Genomic DNA, 24,710 nt, shown 5'->3' on the forward strand with positions numbered 1-24,710 from the left:
TACATCGAGGCTTATTGCATATTTGATCAACTTTAAACTAGTAATTGCTTATCATCACCTGTTTTGATGCCATATCATGTCCCTCCCAACCAATGACGTATGACGCATTCCAGAGCCTCGTTCTGACATACAGGTAGACCGAACCACGGCGCCATATTGAGAGAGAACGGAAGTGAGTGATTTGATGTGGAAAAAGTGTTTATGAAGTTACTAGAAAACATTGGCAAGAGTGATGAAAGCCGTTTAAACGCACGGTTAGGGTTGAACTGGAACCATTTTACTATTTTGGTGTTCTCGTTTAAGATCACCCCCCCTCCTCAAGAAATACTTTTTCGAATCCCACCCTTGACAGTGTTAAGTCACTGAAAGCGCGCGGCAGCGACTGAACTCTTGTCGAAGATGCCCTTGGCACAGTTTGGAGCAGACCCATGGCAGAAAATGGCCTTGGAGAATTCGGAAAACGAGGTAATGAACATGCCAATAAACGATGGCCACCTTAGCTGTATTTGTCAACGTTTGACGCGGGCTGTTGTGAATCCACTTCCTCACACAGTTTGTGGGACACCAACTTCGATTTAGTTTCGCATAAACTGATTATTAAACTTAAGCGATTAAAAAAAGGACTACACATTTGTGATTAAAGCTGTCTTATTTCTCAAGAAGTGCAGGCTGATAACTGTAACAGCCATTTGTTGCAGGACATCGTGAGGGGGGGGGGGGACAAATCGCTAACTACTCACTGCAGCGAACATGTGATATTTATCGTTCAAGTTGCCATTTCTAAAGTGTAAACTAGGTCTATTAAATGCAATTGTATTTCTATATGTTCTAATCAACTAACAATTGGCCCTGAAGCATATTACACAGTTTCAAAAACACGAGCCCACCCCAATTTTGTGTGAGACAAAGTTAAATCGCTTTCTCTGTGTTACAGGTCATGGATGACTCAATGGGGGAGGATGAAACTGTATGTAGTGTGAGTAAACATGTTTAATAATCTCACCTGTCTTCTCCCAGACTGTCTCGTTTTCACAGGAGGTTGGTGGCACCTTAATTGGGGAGAACGTGCTCGTGGTAATGTCTGGAGAGGAATCATTGGAATGGTATCAAACACATGGTTTCCATGTGTTTGATGCCATGCCATTTCCTCCTTTCCAGCCATTATTATGAGCCGTCCTCCCCTCACTAGCCTCCACTGGTGTGTGCATATGTATTTATGTTTCATGTTCTCTCTCAATTCAGTTTTCTCTCTTTGTCCTCTCTCACCTACTCACACACCTACATCCAGGCACTCCACAATAATACTGAGTACTATGTATTAATATGGACTAGTGGTGGGGTCGGTGAGAGCAAAATAATTAAAGAGAAGATAAGGGTAGCGAAAGAGTGAAAGCGACTGTGAAAGAGGGAGAGTGCATGCTATGTCTTTTCGTCATCCTCCTCCACACCTTTTGATGCAGTGGGAGGGGGTGTTGAATGCGTGGAACCGGTTGCAAGCTGTCCATCGGCAGCTCCCTCCCCCGGCAGATCAGAGTGTAGTCTATCCCAGCGCAGCCACACTGTGACACAGGGAGAGGGGCTCTGCTGGCCCAGCACCGTGATGGGGGATTTGGACACCGCTGGGGCAGAACACGGGCCAAAGAAGGAATTTGCTGAGAGCTGGTGTGCTGTACGTGGGTCTGATGTGGCTTGGTGTTGTGTTTGGGTGGGAAAGCATGGGATTTGATTTCTCCATCCTCCCACAGTATGACTCTCTGCTCTAGTGCAAAGAAAAGGTTCTGAGTATGCAGCGCTGAAACAGTCTCTTTCTTGGTAGGGTTTTACTTCAAAACTTGTGAATGTATTTTATTTGATTAATTCCATTGCTTCTCTTTATTATTCTTTGTGAAGTGTGTCTGTACATTTGTGTGTTTGTTTTATAGAATTACTGTGTATTCCTATTCTACCTCCACACTGCGGTGTATTTGGTGCGTACCTGGTTTTGTTTTGACTGTGTCTCTAATCTTTCACAGGATGAGGGCTCAGTGAATGAGATCAGTATCACAAACCATGTTAAAGAGGGCTCTGAAAGGGCTGATCCTAGGCAGTTTGAGCTCCGCAAAGTACTGGGACAGGGATCCTTTGGGAAGGTAAATGACAGTGTGTGAGATGAAACTGTGTAGTGGTCGAAATGTTGTTTTTTTAAATTGTGAATTATGGTTTTCATATCTCTGAACATTTGTGTATATTAGACTGACTGATTGATGGATGCTGTTGGGTTTAATAGCTGAACTGATTTGTGTCTCTTATCTATGTTCCCCTGTTCAGGTGTTCCTTGTGAAGAAAATAACAGGGCCTGATGCTGGACAGCTGTATGCTATGAAGGTGCTGAAAAAGGCCACTTTGAAAGGTACACTAGTCTGCTGTGATAAAAAAAAAATTCTGTGAATTTGTTGATATTGAATATATTATGCTTGCAATGGTTTTAAAACTACTTTACAACTACAGTATATATATATTTTTTTGAATTATATTACAGTTGTGTTTTTAATTGTCATTTCTTTCACGAATCACCAGTGCGAGATAGGGTCCGTACCAAGATGGAGCGAGACATTCTGGTAGAGGTGAACCATCCTTTCATAGTCAGACTACACTACGGTGAGTTATCAGACATCATCTGCCTGCCCTGTCATATGTCTACGTCTGATATAAGCACAGGTCATTAAACCTTACAGATTAGTTTTGACTTCAATATGTACCCATGATTCTTCACAGCATTCCAGACAGAAGGGAAGCTGTACCTGATTCTGGACTTCCTCCGAGGTGGAGATCTATTCACACGGCTGTCTAAAGAGGTGAGCAGAATTCAAATAATTAACTTTTTTTTTTTCACATTAAAAAAAAGTTGATTTTTTTCCTGGTAATTCATGTCCATATTATATTAGGTGTGTTGTTTTTAACAAGTCTGTCTACCAGGTGATGTTCACAGAGGAGGATGTGAAGTTCTACCTGGCAGAGCTGGCTCTGGCCCTGGACCATCTGCATGGCCTGGGAATCATCTACAGAGACCTTAAACCTGAGAAGTACATATTACACTAATGCTATGACATTGCTTCTTCCCATTAGGTACTTGTTTCTCTTCCAATCAGCAACCTGGGAAATGATTGCATATGTTTTTTATATAAATCTTATGTTATTTTGAGCTTTTTGTTATATACTGTCTGTTTACTATATGTGTTTCTGCTGGCGGATGTTGAATTTCCTCTCTGACTGAGATCACTCTGTCTTTTCAGCATTCTGTTAGATGAGGAGGGCCATATCAAACTCACTGGTGGGTGATTTTCTGCTCCTATTACATATTAATGTTTCATATTCACACTCAGCCTGACTCAGCCACCGAGCAGAATAAGAAAGTGTTTTGAATGCCTTTTAATTTTAGGAGCCCTTAGTCTTCCTATGTACCATTTTCAGCTCGACTCATTTTGCTGCCCTTTGTTTGTTCCAGACTTCGGCCTTAGTAAAGAGTCCATTGATCATGAGAACAAGGCCTACTCTTTCTGTGGAACAGTGGAGTACATGGCACCAGAGGTTGTGAACCGCCGAGGACACACCCTTAGCGCTGACTGGTGGTCCTACGGTGTGCTCATGGTGAGTGCTGGAGTTCCAAATGGTTCTGTCTCTGCAATTCATTACCCTGGGATGTGTTCAAATATCTGATATCCAGTATCAAGTGTGTCCACATTCATATCTGCCTGGATGGGCCAATGTGTCCAATGGCTGACATTGCCACTGATTAGACATGTTAATACAATGTTGTTTTCATCTTCCCCAGTTTGAGATGCTGACTGGGACACTGCCTTTCCAAGGGAAGGACCGGAAGGAAACCATGACCATGATACTGAAGTGCGTCTTACTCAACCTGTCTTGAGTACCAGTTTAACCAGGCTGTTAGCACATAACAGTTTGATCTCAATCTACCATGGTAATTGTTTTGTTTGCACTGCAGGGCCAAGTTGGGAATGCCACAGTTCCTGAGCCAAGACGCCCAATCTCTCCTACGGAACCTTTTCAAACGCAACCCAGGCAACAGACTAGGTAATCATTCTCCATCACTAAAAGGGTATTGTGCACCATGGCTTGTAACTGATGATTGCTTAAAGTGGCAATCAACAGTTGAAACAATAACAAAGCGCATCCCTGCCCTTGTTTTGGTAAAAAGCTGCGGGATGGGGCTGGAGAAATGTAACCACTCTTAAATTCATAGACATAGCTATGGATGCAAAGATTGACCATTCATGATATCAACATTTATAGTTTTAAAAGTTTAGGCTATGAAGTGTTTTTACATTTACTTTGTTTACAAACATTGGAGTAAAAACAGCTTATTTTGTCCATTTGGAAGACCCATTTGTGACCAAGCTTTAACTTTCTGACTGATGTCTTGAGATGTTGCTTCAATATATCCACCTAAATAGATGCCATCTAGTTTGTGAAGTGCAGCAAAGCACCCCCACAACATGATGCTGCCATCCCCGTGCTTCACGGTTGGGATGGTGTTCTTCGGCTCGCAAGCCTCCCCTTTTTCCTCCAAACATAACAATGGTCATTATGGCCAAACGGTTCTATTTTTGTTTCATCAGACCAGAGGACATTTCTCCAAAAAGTACGATCTTTGTCCCCATGTGCAGTTGCAAACCGTAGTCTGGCTTTTTCATGGTGGTTTTGGAGCAGTGGCTTCATCCTTGCTGAGTGGCCTTTCAGGTTATGTCGATATAGGACTCGTTTTACTGTGGATATAGATACTTTTGTACCTGTTTCCTCCAGCATTTTCACAAGGTCCTTTGCTGCTGTTCTGGGATTGAGTTGCACTTTTTGCACCAAAGTAGGTTCATCTATAGGAAACAGAACGCGTCTCCTTCCTGAGCGGTATGACGGCTACATGGTCCTATGGTGTATATACTTGCGTACTATTGTTTGTACAGATTAATGTAGTACCTTCAGGCGTTTGGAAATTGCTCCCAAGGATGAACCAGACTTGTGGAGGTCTACAATTTTTTTGTTGGCTGATTTTCTTTTGATTTTCCCATTATTTCAAGCAAGGAGTCACTGAGTTTGAAGGTAGGCCTTGAAATACATCCACAGGTACATCTCCAATAGGCTAATTGACTCAAATGATGTCAATCAGAATTTTCTAAAGCCATGACATAATTTTCTGGAATTTTCCAAGCTGTTTAAAGGCACAGTCAACTTAGTGTATGTAAGCTTCTGACCCACTGGAATTGTGACGCAGTGAATTATAAGTGAAATAATCTGTCTGTAAATAATTGTTGGAAAAATGACTTGTCATGCACAAAGTAGATGTCCTAACCGACTTGCCAAAACTATAGTTTGTTAACAAGAAATTTGTGGAGTGATTGAAAAACAAGATTTAATGACTCCAACCTAAGTGTATGTAAACTTATGACTTCAACTGCACATTTCATTCACAAGTCCAAAAATGTTTGTAGCAATCACAGATTGCCCTTTAAATGAATCTCACTCAATGGAGAAAAAAAACATCTTGCCACTCTAAGTGGAACATAGTGTTTGGTTGTCTCCCAAGTGGTGCAGTGGTCTAAGGCACTGCATCGCAGTGCTAGAGGCGTCACTACAGATCTGGGTTCGAGCTGGGCTGTGTTGCAGCCAGCCGTGACCGGGAGACCTGTGAGGCAGTGTACAATTGGCCTAGCATTGTTAGTGGAGGGTTTGGACGGCAAGGATGTCCTTGTCCCATCGTGTTCTAACGACTCCCGTGGCGGGCCGGGCACACTGACACGGTCTCAAGTTGGACTGTTTCCTCTGACCCATTGGTGAGTCTAGCTTCCGAGTTAAGCGTGCAGTGTGTCAGGGAACAGTGTGGCATGTGGCAGGGTCGTGCTTCAGAGAACGCATGACTCTCGACCTTCACCTCTCCCGAGTCCGTACGGGAGTTGCAGCGATGGGACAAGACTGTAACTACCAATTATATACCATAAAATTGGGATGTATTTTCTTTTTTTGAAATAGTAGTGTTTGACATTTGTCATCACTGAACTGCAATCATATTACAAAAGATACCACAGGTATCCTGTAATGTGTGTGGATTTGTTGTTCACAGGTGCTGGTCCAGATGGAGTGGAAGAGATCAAGAGACATTCCTTATTTTCCACAATTGACTGGAACGTAAGTTTGCATATTAATATGCATTTGCCATCTGCCTGCTCCTCTGTCAGTGTGTATTATAAATGCTTTATGTTTTTAAACTCTCGAGTGGCGCAGCTGTCTTTTAGTTCTGGTTCGATTCCGGTCTGTATCACAACCAGCCTTGACTGGGAGTCTCATAGGGCGGCTCACAATTGGCCCAGCGTCGTTAGGGTTTGGCCGGATTAGGCCACCATTGTAAATAGGAATTTGTTCTTAACCTGTCTCGGACTGGGGTTCCATTCCGCTCGCACAACCCCTCGCCAACAGCCAATAAAATTGCAGGGCGCCAAATACAAATCAACAGTAATCTCATAAATCAAATTTCTCAAACATACAAGTATTCGGCACCATTTTAAAGATAAAATTCTCGTTAATCCAGCCACAGTGTCTGGTTTCAAAAATGCTTTACAGCGAAAGCTCCACAAACAATTATGTTAGGTCACCACCAACTCACAGAAAAACCCAGCCATTTTTCCAGCCAAAGAGAGGTGTCACAAAGCACACACAGAGATAAAATTCATCACAAACTTTTGATGATCTTCATCAGATGGCACTCACAGGACATCATGTTACACAATACCTTATGTTTTGTTCGGTAAAGTTCATATTTATATCCAAAAATCTTATTTTACATTGGCGTGTTAGATTCAGTAGTTCCAAAACATGCAGTGATATTGCAGAGAGCCACATGAATTCACAGAACTACTCATAATAAATGTTGATGAAAATACAGCTATTATACATTAAACTTTAAATACACTTCTCCTTAATGCAACCACTGTGTCAGATTTAAAAAAAAAAAAACTTTACGGAAAAAGCATAATCTGAGAACGGCGCTCAGAGCCCAAACCAGCCAGAGAAATATCCGCCATGTTGGGTCGTCAACATTATTCATAAATAGTATCATAAATATTCACTTACCTTTTGATCTTCATCAGAATGCACTCTCAGGAATCGCAGTTCCACAATAAATGCTTGTTTTGTTTGATGATGTCCTTCATTTATGTCCAATAGTTTATTTTGTTAGGGCGTTTGGTAAACTTCAGAGTGTTTTCTATCCGATACTAATATGCATACACATACAGTGCCTTGTGATAGTATTCGGCCCCCTTGAACTTTGCGACCTTTTGCCACATTTCAGGCTTCAAACATAAAGATATAAAACTGTATTTTTTTGTGAAGAATCAACAAGTGGGACACAATCATGAAGTGGAACGACATTTATTGGATATTTCAAACTTTTTTAACAAATCAAAAACTGAAAAATTGGGCGTGCAAAATTATTCAGCCCCCTTAAGTTAATACTTTGTAGCGCCACCTTTTACTGCGATTACAGCTGGAAGTCACTTGGGGTATGTCTCTATCAGTTTTGCACATCGAGAGACTGACATTTTTTCCCATTCCTCCTTGCAAAACAGCTCGAGCTCAGTGAGGTTGGATGGAGAGCATTTGTGAACAGCAGTTTTCAGTTCTTTCCACAGATTCTCGATTGGATTCAGGTCTGGACTTTGACTTGGCCATTCTAACACCTGGATATATTTATTTTTTAACCATTCCATTGTAGATTTTGCTTTATGTTTTGGATCACTGTCTTGTTGGAAGACAAATCTCCGTCCCAGTCTCAGGTCTTTTGCAGACTCCATCAGGTTTTCTTCCAGAATGGTCCTGTATTTGGCTCCATCCATCTTCCCATCAATTTTAACCATCTTCCCTGTCCTTGCTGAAGAAAAGCAGGCCCAAACCATGATGCTGCCACCACCATGTTTGACAGTGGGTATGGTGTGTTCAGGGTGATGAGCTGTGTTGCTTTTACGCCAAACATAACGTTTTGCATTGTTGCCAAAAAGTTCAATTTTGGTTTCATCTGACCAGAGCACCTTCTTCCACATGTTTGGTGTGTCTCCCAGGTGACTTGTGGTGAACTTTAAACAACACTTTTTATGGATATCTTTAAGAAATGGCTTTCTTCTTGCCACTTCCATAAAGGCTAGATTTGTGCAATATACGACTGATTGTTGTCCTATGGACAGAGTCTCCCACCTCAGCTGTAGATCTCTGCAGTTCATCCAAAGTGATCATGGGCCTCTTGGCTGCATCTCTGATCAGTCTTCTCCTTGTATGAGCTGAAAGTTTAGAGGGACGGCCAGGTCTTGGTAGATTTGCAGTGGTCTGATACTCCTTCCATTTCAATATTATAGCTTGCACAGTGCTCATTGGGATGTTTAAAGCTTGGGAAATCTTTTTGTATCCAAATCCGGCTTTAAACTTCTTCACAACAGTATCTTGGACCTGCCTGGTGTGTTCCTTGTTCTTCATGATGCTCTCTGCGCTTTTAAAGGACCTCTGACACTATCACAGTGCAGGTGCATTTATATGGTGACTTGATTACACACAGGTGGATTGTATTTATCATCATTAGTCATTTAGGTCAACATTGGATCATTCAGAGATCCTCACTGAACTTCTGGAGAGAGTTTGCTGCACTGAAAGTAAAGGGGCTGAATAATTTTGCACGCCCAATTTCAGTTTTTGATTTGTTAAAAAAGTTTGAAATATCCAATAAATGTCGTTCTACTTCATGATTGTGTCCCACTTGTTGTTGATTCTTCACAAAAAAATACAGTTTTATATCTTTATGTTTGAACCCTGAAATGTCGCAAAGTTCAAGGGGGCCGAATACTTTCGCAAGGCACTGTATTAGCATCTGGGACTGAGGAGGCAGTTCACTCTGTGCACGCTATTCATCCAAAAGTGAAAATGCTGCCCCCTATCCCAAAGAATTTAACTGACTTGCCCAGTTAAATAAAATGAACATGATAATTAAGGTTTATTCCAATGTTTCCCCCTTTTTTTTTTGGTATGCCTGTAGAAATTATTCAGGAGAGAACTCCATCCCCCCTTCAAACCTGCGAGTGGCAGACCTGATGACACCATCTACTTTGACTCTGAATTCACTGCAAAAACTCCACGGGGTAAATGACAGATTTATTGTTTGGTGCTTTATACAATACACTGTTTCATAATTGTCTGTGTGAATGAAAAGTAGTGAGGGTTGACATGAGGATTTTCCCCACAGACTCTCCCGGCTGTCCCCCGAGTGCCAACACCAACCAGCTGTTTAGAGGCTTCAGCTTCGTGGCTATCTCAGATGAGGAGAGTCAACCTCCACAGAACATTAACATCAACATGTCCTCTATACAGGTACCAACACACGCACGCACTGGATAGGTCCCTGTATTTATTTATTATAATATGGTTGTGTGTGGAAATAACAGAATTGGTCTCTGTGTCTATCTCTCTTTTCAGCAACTCCACAGAAACACAGCACAGTTTAGTGACGCCTACGATGTGAAGGAGGACATTGGTGTGGGCTCTTACTCCATATGCAAACGCTGTGTTCAGAAGAGCAACAGTATGGATTATGCTGTAAAGGTGAGCTGTAACGCTGGGGCTGCCCATGTCACACCCTGGGAATGCCCATGGTAGAATGGTAGGATTAACTGTTATTACTGATGTTGTTATCCCAGATCATCAGTAAGGCCAAGAGGGACACAACAGAAGAGGTGGAGATTCTTCTGCGCTATGGACAGCACCCCAACATCATCACTCTCAAAGATGTGAGTCATTACATCAGCAGTATGCGAATGAAGCAAGTAGCAATGTTTTTTTTAAATATTTTTTGATGTATTTTACTTTTTCTTCCTAATTTTGATCTTCTCGCATCACTGCGACTCACTAATGGGCTCAGGAGGCGAGTCATGCATCCTGCCAAACAGCACTTCTTAACACCTGCTCACTTAACCTGGAAGCCAGCCGCACCAATGTGTCGAAAGAAACGCTTTTCAACTAACAACTGAGGTCAGCCTGCAGGCCCACAGCCTGCCACAAGGAGTCGCTAGAGCATGACGAGCCAAGTAAAACCTCTACTAACCCAGACGATGCTGGGCCAATTGTGCGACACCTTATGGGATTCTCGATCAAGGCTGTTTGTGATACAGCCTGGGATCGGACCAGGGTCTGTAGTGACGCCTCTAGCACTGCGATGCTGTGCCTTAGACCGCTTCGCCACTCGGGAGGCCCTGCGCTGTTTTGCTTTTAAGCCTCAGTTGTCACCGTTGACTGAAGTTACAGCAAGATGGTGTTATTATCCTAAATTCAGCAATAAAAGAAATGTCCTCACTGTCAACTGCGTTTATTTTCCGCAAACTTAACATGTAAATATTTATATGAACATAAGATTCAACAACTGAGACATAAACTGAACAAGTTTCACAGACATGGAGGGTCATGTCAGGATGAGCCTGCAGGAAGGGTACCATATGAGGGAGGAGGATGTCGTCCCTGTAACGCACAGCGTTGAGATTGCCTGCAATGACACCAAGCTCAGTCCGATGATGCTGTGACACACCGTTCCAGACCATGATGGGCCCTCCAAATCGATTCCACTCCAGAGTACAGGCCTCGGTGTAACGCTCATTCCTTCGACGATAAACGCAAATCCAACCATCACCCCTGGTGAGTCAAAACTGCGACTTGTCAGTGAAGAGCACTTTTTGCCAGTCCTGTCTGTTCCAGCGATGTGTTTGTCCACATAGGTGACATTGTTGCTGGTGATGTCTGGTGAGGACCTGCCTTACAACAGGCCTACAAGCCCTCAGTCCAGGCTATTGTGGACAGTCTGAGCACTGACGGAGTGATTGTGCATTCCTGGTGTAACTCGGGCAGTTGTTGTTGCCATCCTGTACCTGTCTCGCAGGTGTGATGTTCGGATGTACCGATCCTGTGCAGGTGTTGTTACACGTGGTCTGCCACTGCGAGGACGCTCAGCTGTCCGTCCTGTCTCTTTATAGCGCTGTCTTAGGCGTCTCAGTACGGACATTGCCATTTATTTCCCTGGCCACATCTGCAGTCCGCATGCCTCCTTGCAGCATGCCTAAGGCACATTCACGCAGATGAGCAGGGACCCTGGGCATCTTTCTTTTGGTGTCTTTCAGAGTCAGTAGAAATGCCTCTTTTAGTGTCCTAAGTTTTCATAACTGACCTTAATTGCCTACTGTCTGTAAGCTGTTGGTGTCTTAATGACCGTTCCACAGGTGCATGTTCATTTAATTGTCTATGGTTCATTGAACAAGCATGGGAGATAGTGTTTAAAAGACAGGGTCCTGAACGAGGGACGTTTCTTTTTTTTGCAGAGTTTTATATATATGTGTGTGTGTGTGTGTGTGTGTGTGTGAACTTCAGAGTTCAACCTTTATCTATTACAGTTGAAGTCAGAAGTTTACATACACTTAGGTTGGAGTCATTAAAACTCGTTTTTCAACCACTCCACAAATTACTTGTCAGCAAACTATAGTTTTGGCAAGTCGGTTTGGACATCTACTTTGTGCATGACACACTAAATTTTTCCAACAATTGTTTACAGACAGTGAATTAGAAGTGAAATAATCTATCACAATTCCAGTGGGTCAGAAGTTTACATACACTAAGTTGACTGTGCCTTTAAACAGCTTGGAAAATTCCAGAAAATTATGTCATGGCTTTAGAAAATTCTGATAGGCTAATTGACATCATTGGAGTCAATTGGAAGTGTACCTATGGCTGTATTTCAAGGCCTACCTTCAAACTCAGTGCCTCTTTGCTTGACATCATGGGAAAATCAAAAGAAATCAGCCAAGACCCCAGGAAAAAATTGTAGACCTCCACAAGTCTGGTTCATCCTTGGGAGCAATTCCCAAACGCCTGAAGGTACTACATTAATCTGTACAAACAATAGTACGCAAGTATATACACCATGGAACCATGCAGCCGTCATACCGCTCAGGAAGGAGACGCGTTCTGTCTCCTAGAGATTAACGTACTTTGGTGCAAAAAGTGCAACTCAATCCCAGAACAACAGCAAAGGACCTTGTGAAGATGCTGGAGGAACCAGGTACAAAAGTATCTGTATCCACAGTAAAACGAGTCCTATGACTCGTTCAGGCCGTTCAGCAAGGAAGAAGCCACTGCTCCAACACCGCCATAAAAAGCTAGACTATGGTTTGCAACTGCACATGGGGACGAAGATTATACTTTTTGAAAAAATGGCCTCTGGTCTGATGAAATAAAAATGTAACTGTTTGGCCATAATGACCATTGTTATGTTTGGAGGAAAAGGGGGAGGCTTGCAAGCTGAAGAACACCATCCCAACTGTGAAGCACTGGAGTGGCAGCATCATGTTGTGGGGGTGCTTTGCTGCAGGAAGGACTGGTGCACTTCACAAAATAGATGGCAACATGTGGAAGGAAAATGATGTGGATTTATTGAAGCAACATCTCAAGACATCAGTCCGAAAATTAAAGCTTGGTTGCAAATGGGTCTTCCAAATGGACAATGATACCAAGGCTACTTCCAACGTTGTGGTCAAATGGCTTAAAGACAATAAAGTCAAGATATTGGAGTGGCCATCACAAAGCCCTGACCTCAATCCCGTAGAAAATGTATGGGCAGAACTGAAAAGGCGTGTGCGAGCAACGATGCCTACAAACCTGACTCTGTTACAGCAGCTCTGTCAGTAGGTATGGGCCAAAATCCACCCAACTTGTTGTGGAGAGCTTGTGGAGGGCTACCCAAAACGTTTGACCCAAGATCAACAATTTGAAGGCAATACTACCAAATACTAATTGAGTGTATGTAGACTTCTGACTCACTGGGAATGTGATGAAAGAAATAAAAGCTGAAATAAATAATTCTCTCTACTATTATTCTGACTTTTCACATTCTTAAAATAGTGGTGATCCTAAAACACAATTTTTACTTTGATTAAATGTCAGGAATTGTGAAAAACTGAGTTTAAATGTAAGATGTATGTAAACTTCCGACTTCAACCATATAAACTCAAATACAGTTACCTGACTCTTGTATTGTATAATCATGCGCGTGTCTATTGTGCTTATATCGTGTGTACACTGAGCAAAAATATATAAATGCAACATGTAAATTGTTGGTCCCACGTGTCATGAGCTGAAATAGAAAATCTCTGAAATGTTCCATAGGCACAGAAAGCTTATTTCTCTTTAATTTTGAGCACAACTTTGTTTACATCCCTGTTCCTCAGCATTTCTCCTTTCCCAAGATAATCTATTCACTTGACAGGTGTGGCATATCAAGAAGCTGATTAAACAGCATGGTCATTACACAGGTGCACCTTGTGCGCTGGGGACTATTAAAAAGCCACTCTAAAATTTGAAGTTTTGTCACACAACACAATGCCACAGATGTCTCATGTTTTGAGGGAGTGTGCAATTGGCATGCTGACTTCAAGAGTGTCCATCAGAACTGTTTCCAGATAGTTAAATGTTCATTTCCCTACCATAAGCTGCCACCAACATCGTTTAACAGAATTTCCAACTGGCCTCACAACCGCAGACCACAATGTCAGCACTCCAGACCAGGACCTTCATATCCGGCTTCTTCACCCCTGGGGGGGGGGGGGGGGGGGATTTCTGTCTGTATTAAAGCCCTGTTGTGGGGAAAAACTCATTCTGAGTGGCTGCTCCTGGCTCTCCCGTGGGTAGGCCTGACTCACAAGTGGATGGACCTATGCCCACCCATGGCTGCACCCCTGCCCAGCCATGTAAAATCCATAGATAAGGGCCTAATTTGCTCAACTGTATGTGTAAACATGTATACGCAGGGCCCAGCTTTAAAAGAGACCTTGGTCTCAGTCTGTGTTCCTTGTTGAAATAAAGGTATAATAATAATTTAAATTGACTAACTGTAACTCAGTACAATATTTTTCATTGTTCCATATTGCTTTTATATTGTTGTGCCATTTATTAAATAGGTTTGAATTCTCATGCTGATCAAAGCTCCAATCAAATCCAGACATTATATACTTTTGAATGGCATTTCCGGTTTTGGCGGGAAATACCGGTTTACCCGGGAGGAAAGTGATTTATTCGCAGGATGGAACATTTGTAAAATACCTGGAAAATATACAGTGGAGCAAAAAAGTATTTAGTCAGACACCAATTGTGCAAGTTCTCCCACTTAAAAAGATGAGAGAGGCCTGTAATTTTCATCATAGGTACACTGACTATGACAGACAAAATGAGAAAAATCCAGAAAATCACATTGTAGGATTTTTAATGAATTTATTTGCAAATTATGGTGGAAAATAAGTATTTGGTCGCCTACAAACAAGCAAGATTTCTGGCTCTCACAGACCTGTAACTTCTTCTTTAAGAGGCTCCTCTGTCCTCCACTCGTTACCTGTATTAATGGCACCTGTTTGAACTTGTTATCAGTATAAAAGACACCTGTCCACAACCTCAAACAGTCACACTCCAAACTCCACTATGGCCAAGACCAAAGAGCTGTCAAAGGACACCAGAAACAAAATTGTAGACCTGCACCAGGCTGGTAAGACTGAATCTGCAATAGGTAAGCAGCTTGGTTTGAAGAAATCAACTGTGGGAGCAATTATTAGGAAATGGAAGACATACAAGACCACTGATAATCTCCCTCGATCTGGGGCTCCATGCAAGATCTCACCCCGTGGGGTCAAAATGATCACAAGAACGGTGAGCAAAAATCCGTCTGAAGTTTGCTAGAGAGCATTTGGATGATCCAGAAGAAGACTGGGAGAATGTCATATGGTCAGATGAAACCAAAATATAACTTTTTGGTAAAAACTCAACTCGTCGTGTTTGGAGGACAAAGAATGCTGAGTTGCATCCAAAGAACACCATACCTACTGTGAAGCATGGGGGTGGAAAAATCATGCTTTGGGCCTGTTTTTCTGTAAAGGGACCAGGACGACTGATCTGTGTAAAGGAAAGAATGAATGGGGCCATGTATCGTGAGATTTTGAGTGAAAACCTCCTTCCATCAGCAAGGGCATTGAAGATGAAACGTGGCTGGGTCTTTCAGCATGACAAGATCCCAAACACACCGCCCGGTTAACGAAGGAGTGGCTTCGTAAGAAGCATTTCAAGGTCCTGGAGTGGCCTAGCCAGTCTCCAGATCTCAACCCCATAGAAAATCTTTTGAGGGAGTTGAAAGTTCGTTTTGCCCAGCAACAGCCCCAAAACATCACTACTCTAGAGGATATCTGCATAGAGGAATGGCCCAAAATACCAGCAACAATGTGTGAAAACCTTGTGAAGACTTACAGAAAACGTTTGACCTCTGTCATTGCCAACAAAGGGTATATAACAAAGTATTGAGAAACTTTTGTTATTGACCAAATACTTATTTTCCACCATAATTTGCAAATACATTCATAAAAAATCCTACAATGTGATTTTCTGGAGAGAAAAAAAATCTCATTTTGTCTGTCATAGTTGAGGTGTACCTATGATGAAAATTACAGGCCTCTCATCTTTTTAAGTGGGAGAACTGGCACATTTGATGGTTGACTAAATACTTTTTTGCCCCACTGTATAACCCTAGTGCGTGTCGGACATTTCTGGGATATTTTGTTTCAGCTCATGATACATGGGACCAACACTTTACACGTTGAGTTCAGTGTAGATTCACAATTGAATTGTTGTTTCATTGTTTGGCTAGTATGTCGATGTTCTGAGAGTTATGGGAATATTTTTTTGTGTGCTGAATACTCTTCTTTAATGAGTTATTTGTGAGTGTCTCTCTGGGTGACATTGTGAGGTTGTGTGCCCTGTTAACTGTAGGTGTTTGACGATGGGCGCTCAGTATACCTGGTGACAGAGCTGATGAAAGGAGGAGAGCTGCTGGATAAGATCCTCAGACAGAAGTTCTTCTCTGAGAGGGAGGCCAGTGCAGTTCTCCACACCATCACCAAAACTGTGGAGTACCTGCATGCACAGGGGGTAAAACATTCACCATCACAATGATGCATAATACTGATATATTACGTGTTCCAAGTATATACTATATTTTGAGCACTTTGCTACTTTCAATACACGGGACCTTTCTACTGTATAAGCAATATGAGTTGACAATCTACAATTTGCCTCCCTGACTGTCACTGTCACTGTTGGAATTTCTGTCCCCCTGCTCAGGTTGTCCATAGAGATCTGAAGCCCAGTAACATACTGTACGTGGATGAGTCTGGAAACCCAGAGTCCATCCGAATCTGTGACTTTGGCTTCGCCAAACAGCTGAGAGCTGAAAATGGACTCCTGATGACTCCCTGCTACACGGCCAACTTTGTCGCCCCCGAGGTGTCTCTTCTACATGTTTCTGTGACTAGTACCTGCATGCTCAGCTAATGGTCGTCTAACTATATCAAGTTCATCGTATTTTCGGTTTTTAATATATTTGTCTAGTAACTGACATGGCATTGTTTGCATTATGTATTCTAATGCCGTGTGCTATACTTCCTATTGTTGTTAGGTCCTGAAGAAACAGGGCTATGATGCAGCCTGTGATATCTGGAGTCTAGGAGTGCTGCTCTATACAATGCTTACTGGGTATGCGTGATTTACCAATAGTAATGCAGCCAATGATGTTTATAAAAATATGAACACATACAGTGGGGAGAACAAGTATTTGATACACTGTCAATTTTGCAGGTTTTCCCACTTACAAAGCATGGAGAGGTCTGTAATTTTTATCATAGGTACACTTCAACTGTGAGAGACGGAATCTAAAACAAATATCCAGAAAATCACATTGTATGATTTGTAAGTAATTCATTTGCATTTTATTGCATGACATAAGTATTTGATACATCAGAAAGCAGAACTTTCCAATTACAGAGATCATACGTTTCCTGTAGTTCTTGACCAGGTTTGCACACACTGCAGAAGGGATTTTGGCCCACTCCTCCATACAGACCTTCTCCAGATTCTTCAGGTTTTGGGGCTGTCGCTGGGCAATACGGACTTTCTGCTCCCTCCAAAGATTTTCTATTGGGTTCAGGTCTGGAGACTGGCTAGGCCACTCCAGGACCTTGATGCTTCTTACGGAGTCACTCCTTAGTTGCCCTGGCTGTGTGTTTCGGGTCGTTGTCATGCTGGAAGACCCAGCCGCAACCCATCTTCAATGCTCTTCAATGCTCTTACTGAGGTTGTTGGCCAAGATCTCGCAATACATGGCCCCATCCATCCTCCCCTCAATACGGTGCAGTCGTCCTGTCCCCTTTGCAGAAAAGCATCCCCAAAGAATGATGTTTCCACCTCCATGCTTCACGGTTGGGATGGTGTTCTTGGTTGTACTCCTCCTTCTTCCTCCAAACCTGGCGAATGGAGTTTAGTCCAAAAAGCTCTATTATTGTCTCATCAGACCACATGACCTTCTCCCATTCCTCCTCTGGATCATCCAGATGGTCATTGGCAAACTTCAGACGGGCCTGGACATGCACTGGCTTGAGCAGGGGGACCACCTTGCGTGCGCTGCAGGATTTTAATCCATGATGTCGTAGTGTGATACTAATGGTTTTCTTTGAGACTGTCGTCCCAGCTCTCTTCAGGTCATTGACCAGGTCCTGCCGTGTAATTCTGGGCTGATTCCTCATCTTGTGATCATTGATGCCCCACGAGGTGAGATCTTGCATAGAGCCCCAAACCGAGGGTGATTGACCGTCATCTTGAACTTCTTCCATTTTTCTAATAATTGTGCCAACAGTTTGTTGCCTTCTCACTAAGCTGCTTGCCTATTGTCCTGTAGCCCATCCCAGCCTTGTGCAGGTCTACAATTTTATCCCTGATGTCCTTACACCCTCTCTGGTCTTGGCCATTGTGGAGAGGTTGGAGTCTTTGAGTGTGTTGACAGGTGTCTTTTATACAGGTAACGAGTTCAAACAGGTGCAGTTAATACAGGTAATGAGTGGAGAACAGGGAGGCTTCTTAAAGAAAAACTAATAGGTCTGTGAGAGCCGGAATTCTTACTGGTCGGTAGGTGATCAAATACTTATGTCATGCAATAAAATGCAAATTTATTACTTAATCATACAATGTGATTTTTTTGGATTTTTGTTTTAGATTCCGTCTCTCAGTTGAAGTGTACCTATGATAAAAATTACAGACCTCTACATGCTTTGTAAGTAGGAAAACGTGCAAAATCGGCAGTGTATCAAATACTTGTTCTCCCCACTAATACAATAGCAACAATAAAGTACATTCATATTTTATTAGTCCTTATTATTAGTATGTATTTATCTTGATATTTCAGGTTCACTCCTTTTGCCAATGGACCAGAGGATACTCCCGAAGAGATCTTGGCTCGGATCGGCAGTGGAAAGTTCTCTCTGACGGGTGGCTACTGGAATTCAGTCTCCGCAGAGGCCAAGGTATGTCTGGGATGTCGGTTGTACTGCAGCACTGTGCTTTCCATAGTATCCAATTACTCTATGATAGTGGTTTCAAAACGGAATCCTTTTCCCAGCACTATACAGTGCATTCGGAAAGTATTCAGACCCCTTCACTTTTTCCAAATGTTTGTTAGACTTATTCTAAAATTAATTTAAAAAAAAAAATCATCAATCTACACACGATACCCCATAATGACATTTTTTGCAAATGTATTAAAAATAAACAAAATTAGTATTCAGACCCTTTGCTATGAGACTCAAAGTTGAACTCCGGTGCATCCTGTTTCCAATGATCATCCTTGAGACGTTTCTACAACTTGATTGGAGTCCACCTCTGGTAAATTAAGTTGATTGGACATGATGGAGAAAGGCACAAACCTGTCTATATTAGAGGTCGACCGATTATGATTTTCAACTCCGATACCGATTATTTGTGGACCAAAAAGCCAATTAACGATTAATCGGACGATTTTAAAATAAAATAAAAAAATGTATTTGTAATAATGACAATTACAAAAATACTGAATGAATACCTATTTTAACTTAATATAATACATCACTAAAATCAATTTAGCCTCAAGTAAATAATGAAACATGTTCAATTTGGTTTAAATAATGCAAAAACAAAGTGTTGGAGAAGAAAGTACAAGTGCAATATGTGCTATATAAGAAAGCTAATGTTTCATATGAAAGCTGGTGGTTCCTTTTAACATGTCTTCAACATTCCCAGGTAAGAAGTTTTAGGTTGTAGTTATTATAGGAATTATAGGACTATTTCCCTCTATACCATTTGTATTTCATTAACCTTTGACTATTGGATGTTCTTATAGGCACTTTATTGCCAGTGTAACAGTTTAGCTTCCTTCCCTCTCCTCACTCCTCCCTGGGCTCGAACCAGCAACACAACGACAACAGCCACCATGGAAGCAACGTTACCCATGCAGAGCAAGGGGAACAGCTACTAGAAGGCTCAGAGCGAGTGATGTTTGAAACGCTATTAGCGCGCGCTAACTAGCTAGCCATTTCACTTCGGTTACACCAGCCTCATCTCGGGAGTTGATAGGCTTGAAGTCATAAACAGCGCAATGCTTGACGCACAACGAAGAGCTGCTGGCAAAACGCACGAAAGTGCTGTTTGAATGAATGTTAACGCGCCTGCTTCTGCCTACCACCGCTCAGTCAGATACTTAGATACTTGTATGCTTTTATTTATTCGTTATTTTACATGTTCTCATTTGCAGCAACGACCTGGGGAATAGTTACAGGGGAGAGGAGGGGGGATGAATGAGCCAATTGTAAACTGGGGACACTGCCCTGCTTGTATGCTCAGTCAGATTATATGCAACGCAGGACACGCTAGATAATATCTAGTAATATCATCAACCATGTGTCGTTAACTAGTGATTATGATTGATTGTTTTTTATAAGAAGTTTAATGCTAGCTAGGAACTTACCTTGGCTTACTGCATTTGCGTAACAGGCAGTCTCCTTGTGGAGTGCAACGAGAGAGAGGCAGGTCGTTATTGCATTGGACTAGTTAACTGTAAGGTTGCAAGATTGGATCCCCCGAGCTGACAAGGTGAAAATCTGTCGTTCTGCCCCTGAACAAGGCAGTTAACCCACCGTTCCTAGGCCGTCATTGAAAATAAGAACGTGTTCTTAACTGACTTGCCTAGTTAAATAAAGGTATAAAAAAATAGGCAAATCGGCGCACCGATTTCCGATTGTGATAACTTGAAATCGGTCCTAATTAATCGGCCATTCTGATTAATCGGTCGACCTCTAGTCTATATAAGGTCCCACAGTTGACAGTGCATGTCAGATCAAAAACCAAGCCATGGGGTCAAATAAATTGTCCGTAGTGCTCCGAGACAGGATTGAATCGAGGCACAGATCTGGGAAAGGGTACCAACACATTTCTGAAGCATTGAAGGTCCCTAAGAACACAGTGGCCTACATCATTCTAAAACAGAATAAGTTTGGAACCACCAAGACTCTTCCTAGAGCTCCAGAGTTCCTCTGTGGAGATGGGAGATCCTTCCAGAAGGACAACCATCTCTGCAGCACTCCACCAATCAGGCCTTTTATAGTAGAGAGTGGCCAGACAGAAGCCACTCCTCAGTAAACGGCACATGACAGCCCTCTTGGAATTTGCCAAAAGGCACATAATGGACTCTCAGACCATGAGAAACAGATGCTCTGGTCTGATGAAACCAAGATTGAACTCTTTGGCCTGAATGCCAAGTGTCACATTTGGGGGAAACCAGGCACTGCTCATCACCTGGCCAATACCATCCCTACAGTGAAGCATGGTGGTGGCAACATCATGCTGTGGGGTTGTTTTTCAGTGGCAGGGACTGGGAGAATAGTCAGGATCGAGGGAAAGATGAATGGAGCAATGTACAGCGATCCTTGATGAACCTGCTCCAGAGCTCTCAGGACCTCAGACTGCGGTTCACCTTCCAACAGGGCAATGACCCTAAGCACATAACCAAGACAACGCAGGAGTGGCTTCAAGACAAGTCTCTTGAATGTCCATGAGTGGCCCAACCAGAGCCCGGACTTGATCCCAATCTAACATCTCTGGAGAGACCTGAAAATAGCTGTTCAGCGACGCTCCCCATTCAACCTGACAGCTTGAGAGGATCTGCAGAAAGAATGGGAGAAACTCCCCAAATACAGGTGTGCCAAGCTTGTAGCGTCATACCCAAGAAGACTCGCTGTGATTGCTGCCAAAGGTGCTTTAACAAAGTACAGAGTAAAGGGTCCTGAATACTTATGTAAATGTGATGTTTTAGATTTTTTTAATACATTTTCAAAAATTTCTGAAACCTGCTATTGAATTGTCATTGTGTGTAGATTGAGGGAATAAAAACGATTTAATTAATTTTAGAATAAGTCTGTAATGTAACAAAGTGGAAAAAGTGAATGGGTCTGAATACTTTCCGAATGCACTGTATACTTGATGGAAGTGATAGTATGCACAATCTGAACATTGGCATTGCTGTCTTTAGGACCTAGTGTCCAAGATGCTGCATGTGGACCCCCACCAGAGGCTAACTGCTGCTCAGGTGCTGCGACACCCTTGGATATTACACAAGGACCAGTTGCCCAAGTACCAGCTCAATAGACAGGATGCTCCTCATTTGGTCAAGGTAACAAAACTTTATTCAATGCACAAGTCTCTCTTTTCTGACACTCTGAAAGCTTCTCTGCTGGGTATTGATAAATTAACACCAAGACTGTTCTCCTTCTTACAGGGTGCGATGGCAGCCACTTATTCTGCTTTGAACATGCATGTTCCCCCTGTGCTGGACCCTGTAGGGCGCTCCTCGTTAGCTCAAAGAAGAGGAGTGAAGAAGTTGACCTCCACAGCCCTGTGATCCACTAGTATCAATCTCACCTGTTTAATGCTACTGCACCAGTGCATTAGTGTGTTTCGACTCCTGCTGTGTTAGAAGAACAGTGTGTAAGACCAAAAAGAAACGGTAACCCATTCACTGAGAAAAATGTATCATGTATTTGCTTGTACAATCATCACTGCCTTCAGACCATGAGTTACAAATTCTTGGAAAGGCTGAACTGTATATTTTATGAAAAATTAGATATTTACTACAAAAATATAATTAAATGTATACGGGTTCCTACAGGTCTGTGTTTAAACAGAGATTGTGTTAAGCACTGGGGGATGAAGGGGTTTGGAAAGGGTTAAAATGATGTTTCCCCCAGTTGCATGGAGCACAGTCAGTCCCCCTTATTCCAAATCAACCGCTAAGCCCCTACCCCCTACCTATGCACTTGTATAGATCTGAAAATATTAGATACGTGTAAACAGTCATATTTTTAGTTAGGCCAATTTTTAGAATGTTATATTGTTCTAATTCCAGACATTTGGTTACATAGCATTGTTTAAATATTCCCATGTCATGTTAAATGGGGAGCTAACCATAGAAATAGAATGAATGGAACTGACTTGGTACTCTAACCCTAGCAATTTGACTGGTTAACGAACTCACAGTATAGCCCCACAGTGGAGGTGTCATAACACTCCTAAAACCTAGCAGTTAAACAGGGAAATGGTTCCAATTGTTTTTCTACCATTCATTTTTCCCATATGATACTTAATAAGAGCTATGTTTGGTGTAGGTTTACCCTGGCGTGTCATTTTGATGACCATGTAAATCTTTGATAAGTTGACTAACCGATATATTTGTCTCCATTTACTCTGCTTCAAAATGCTAATTAGTGTCCAAGTAGACATCACGCAAGAATACAAATACCTGCAAGCTCATGCACGTGCTGACACCTTTGCTAACAGTTTGTGTCAAGACAGTTCACATAATTGTCAATTTAAATACATAATTGTCAATTTAAATACATTTTGCCAATTTATTCATTACTAAATGTAACTAAAATGGTTAATCCAGACATTATCTCCTTTGCCTCGATTTGGCAGTCTCGTCCAGGTCATCATGGCATTTGTAGTTCTTTATGATAGCCACGTTCACAGTTAATTAGATCATTTTTTGGGGAGGGGGGGTAAATACAGGCAAGTATATTTATAAGTCACCTTGTCCTAGAGAGATTTACACCGTTATCAAAAGCCCTTATTTTAAGTGTTTCTAAAATCACCTATGGGAAAAATGAATGGAGCCATTTCCTTGTTTGACCCCTATGTTTTATTTGGAATATTCTATCAATAGATTCTAGATTTCCATGGTAATGTAGAATGTTCATTCAAATTATGCTAGCTCAGGGGTGTCAAATCTTGTCTGGAGGGCCTTGTCTGTTGGTTTTTCGTTTCGATCAATCCCTAGACAACCAAGTGTGTGGGGGGGAGTTCCTTACTAATTTGTGATCTTAATTCATCAATCAGGTACAAGGGAGGAGCAAAAACACGCAGACACTCGGCCCTCCGTGGAATGATTTTGACACTCGTGTGCTAGCTGATGTGGCTCATGAATGTATTTTTTGTGATGTCAGTTGAGTTGACTTAACAGATTGAAGTTTATACTTCTTGCTTTTACTTCCTGCCATTGGTCTAGGGAAAAAATATACAGGTTAAGACGACGTCGTCACAAATCTGGGATCATTGGTGTTCGTTAACTACCAGCGCCATTGCTAACCAGCATAGCTGGTCCTATTCTTGCAAAGAATTATGGGCCATTAGAATCTTGTTTTCTTAACCTTTGTCATATTCAACCTAGTCATAGGTACACTCAATGGCTGCCAGTCCAGCCATTATGCTACCGTTGACTTTAATGGGGATGCCTGTTATATTCATTCTATTTCTTTGGAACTATTATGGTTGCCATGGAATGTTTTAGTGTCATGTTTTTGCATCATTGCCCAATTCAGACATTCAGTTTTATACAATTTTCTATTTTATTTTTATATTCCCCATGTAGCTATTGTTAATAGTGAGCTAACATGGCTGCCATAGAGTGTTGAAGTGTCAATATAAAATGCATCATGATGCGGAAACCGCATTGGCTCAACTTTCTAAATACACGGCTCTGGGAAAAAGCAACATGGAATTATTACTATATTGCTTATTTATTGGGCAATTAGGGTTTGGACACTGACAAACTCCTTAATAGTGCAACAGTTTACCAAGGCCCTGTCAGCAATGGGGGAGAAAAAGTGCTAACCTCCTTCCTCACTCCAGTATCTGCTGCTGCATTTTCTCTCAGACCTTTGTGTTGGGGCAGGGCCCAGAGGGGTTGGAGTTTTCTTGCTTTACTTAGTCTTTCAATTTTTTTTGTCCTTCTCATAATCATAAAGGGAAACGTGAACTTGGGATATACTTATAGCAATTAAGATTACTTTTCCAGTTTACTTTTAAGAGACCATTAAGAATGTATTTTTGTATATGTTGATGAATGAAACATTTTCTACTTGGTGTGCATGATGGTCACAGGAGAGCTTTAGTTTTTTTTGGGGGGGGGGTGTTTAAGGGAAAGGGAAGGGCTTTACTAGAAGATGCTGGGGAAATGTAACATGCTAGATGGAGGGGTGAATAGATAGCGTCTTTCCCCTCTGGTTGTTTCCATGTTTTACAGAGAAATGTTTCTCAGTAGATGTGGGCCAGGCAAGTGACTGCAGCTTCATTTGTAACCTAAAAAATGAACATGAATACATCAAATAAATATACAATCAAGTAATGCATCAATTATTCATTCTTTCCTCCACCGAAAGGCCACATAACTATCCATTTTAATGAGTATATGATGT

General features: G+C 41.9%; 1 protein-coding gene across 2 annotated transcripts; it reads left to right on the forward strand.

Annotated features, from left to right (window-relative positions):
- The first annotated feature begins 126 nt into the window (after nucleotides 1-126).
- On the forward strand, nucleotides 127-24,640 carry LOC135544197 (ribosomal protein S6 kinase alpha-3-like). 2 transcript variants are annotated; one of them, XM_064971633.1, is made up of 22 exons: nucleotides 127-465; nucleotides 935-976; nucleotides 2,013-2,129; nucleotides 2,308-2,389; nucleotides 2,557-2,637; nucleotides 2,755-2,834; nucleotides 2,944-3,062; nucleotides 3,273-3,310; nucleotides 3,485-3,627; nucleotides 3,812-3,882; nucleotides 3,986-4,074; nucleotides 6,116-6,180; nucleotides 9,071-9,173; nucleotides 9,278-9,402; nucleotides 9,508-9,633; nucleotides 9,729-9,818; nucleotides 15,874-16,032; nucleotides 16,225-16,386; nucleotides 16,559-16,635; nucleotides 18,338-18,455; nucleotides 21,491-21,631; nucleotides 21,737-24,640. In XM_064971633.1, exons 1-22 carry the CDS (start codon nucleotides 400-402, stop codon nucleotides 21,857-21,859), a joined length of 2,217 nt encoding a protein of 738 aa, XP_064827705.1. In that variant the 5' UTR covers nucleotides 127-399; the 3' UTR covers nucleotides 21,860-24,640. The 2 variants fall into 2 exon arrangements, with proteins under 2 accessions (XP_064827705.1, XP_064827706.1); XM_064971634.1 differs by having other exon boundaries at nucleotides 2,956-3,062.
- Nucleotides 24,641-24,710: the final 70 nt, after the last annotated feature.

This window comes from Oncorhynchus masou, chromosome 8 (genome assembly GCF_036934945.1).
Source record: "Oncorhynchus masou masou isolate Uvic2021 chromosome 8, UVic_Omas_1.1, whole genome shotgun sequence".
Lineage (NCBI taxonomy): Eukaryota > Metazoa > Chordata > Actinopteri > Salmoniformes > Salmonidae > Oncorhynchus > Oncorhynchus masou.

What these genes read in the sequence shown, in the direction of transcription:
- LOC135544197 (XM_064971633.1), top strand. Translation starts at nt 400, where the DNA reads ATGCCCTTGGCACAGTTTGGAGCAGACCCATGGCAGAAAATGGCCTTG. An exon ending in AGGATGAAACTGTATGTAGT is followed by an intron (nt 977 to 2,012) that starts GTGAGTAAACAT and finishes AATCTTTCACAG; the next exon opens with GATGAGGGCTCAGTGAATGA. An exon ending in GAAAAAGGCCACTTTGAAAG is followed by an intron (nt 2,390 to 2,556) that starts GTACACTAGTCT and finishes ACGAATCACCAG; the next exon opens with TGCGAGATAGGGTCCGTACC.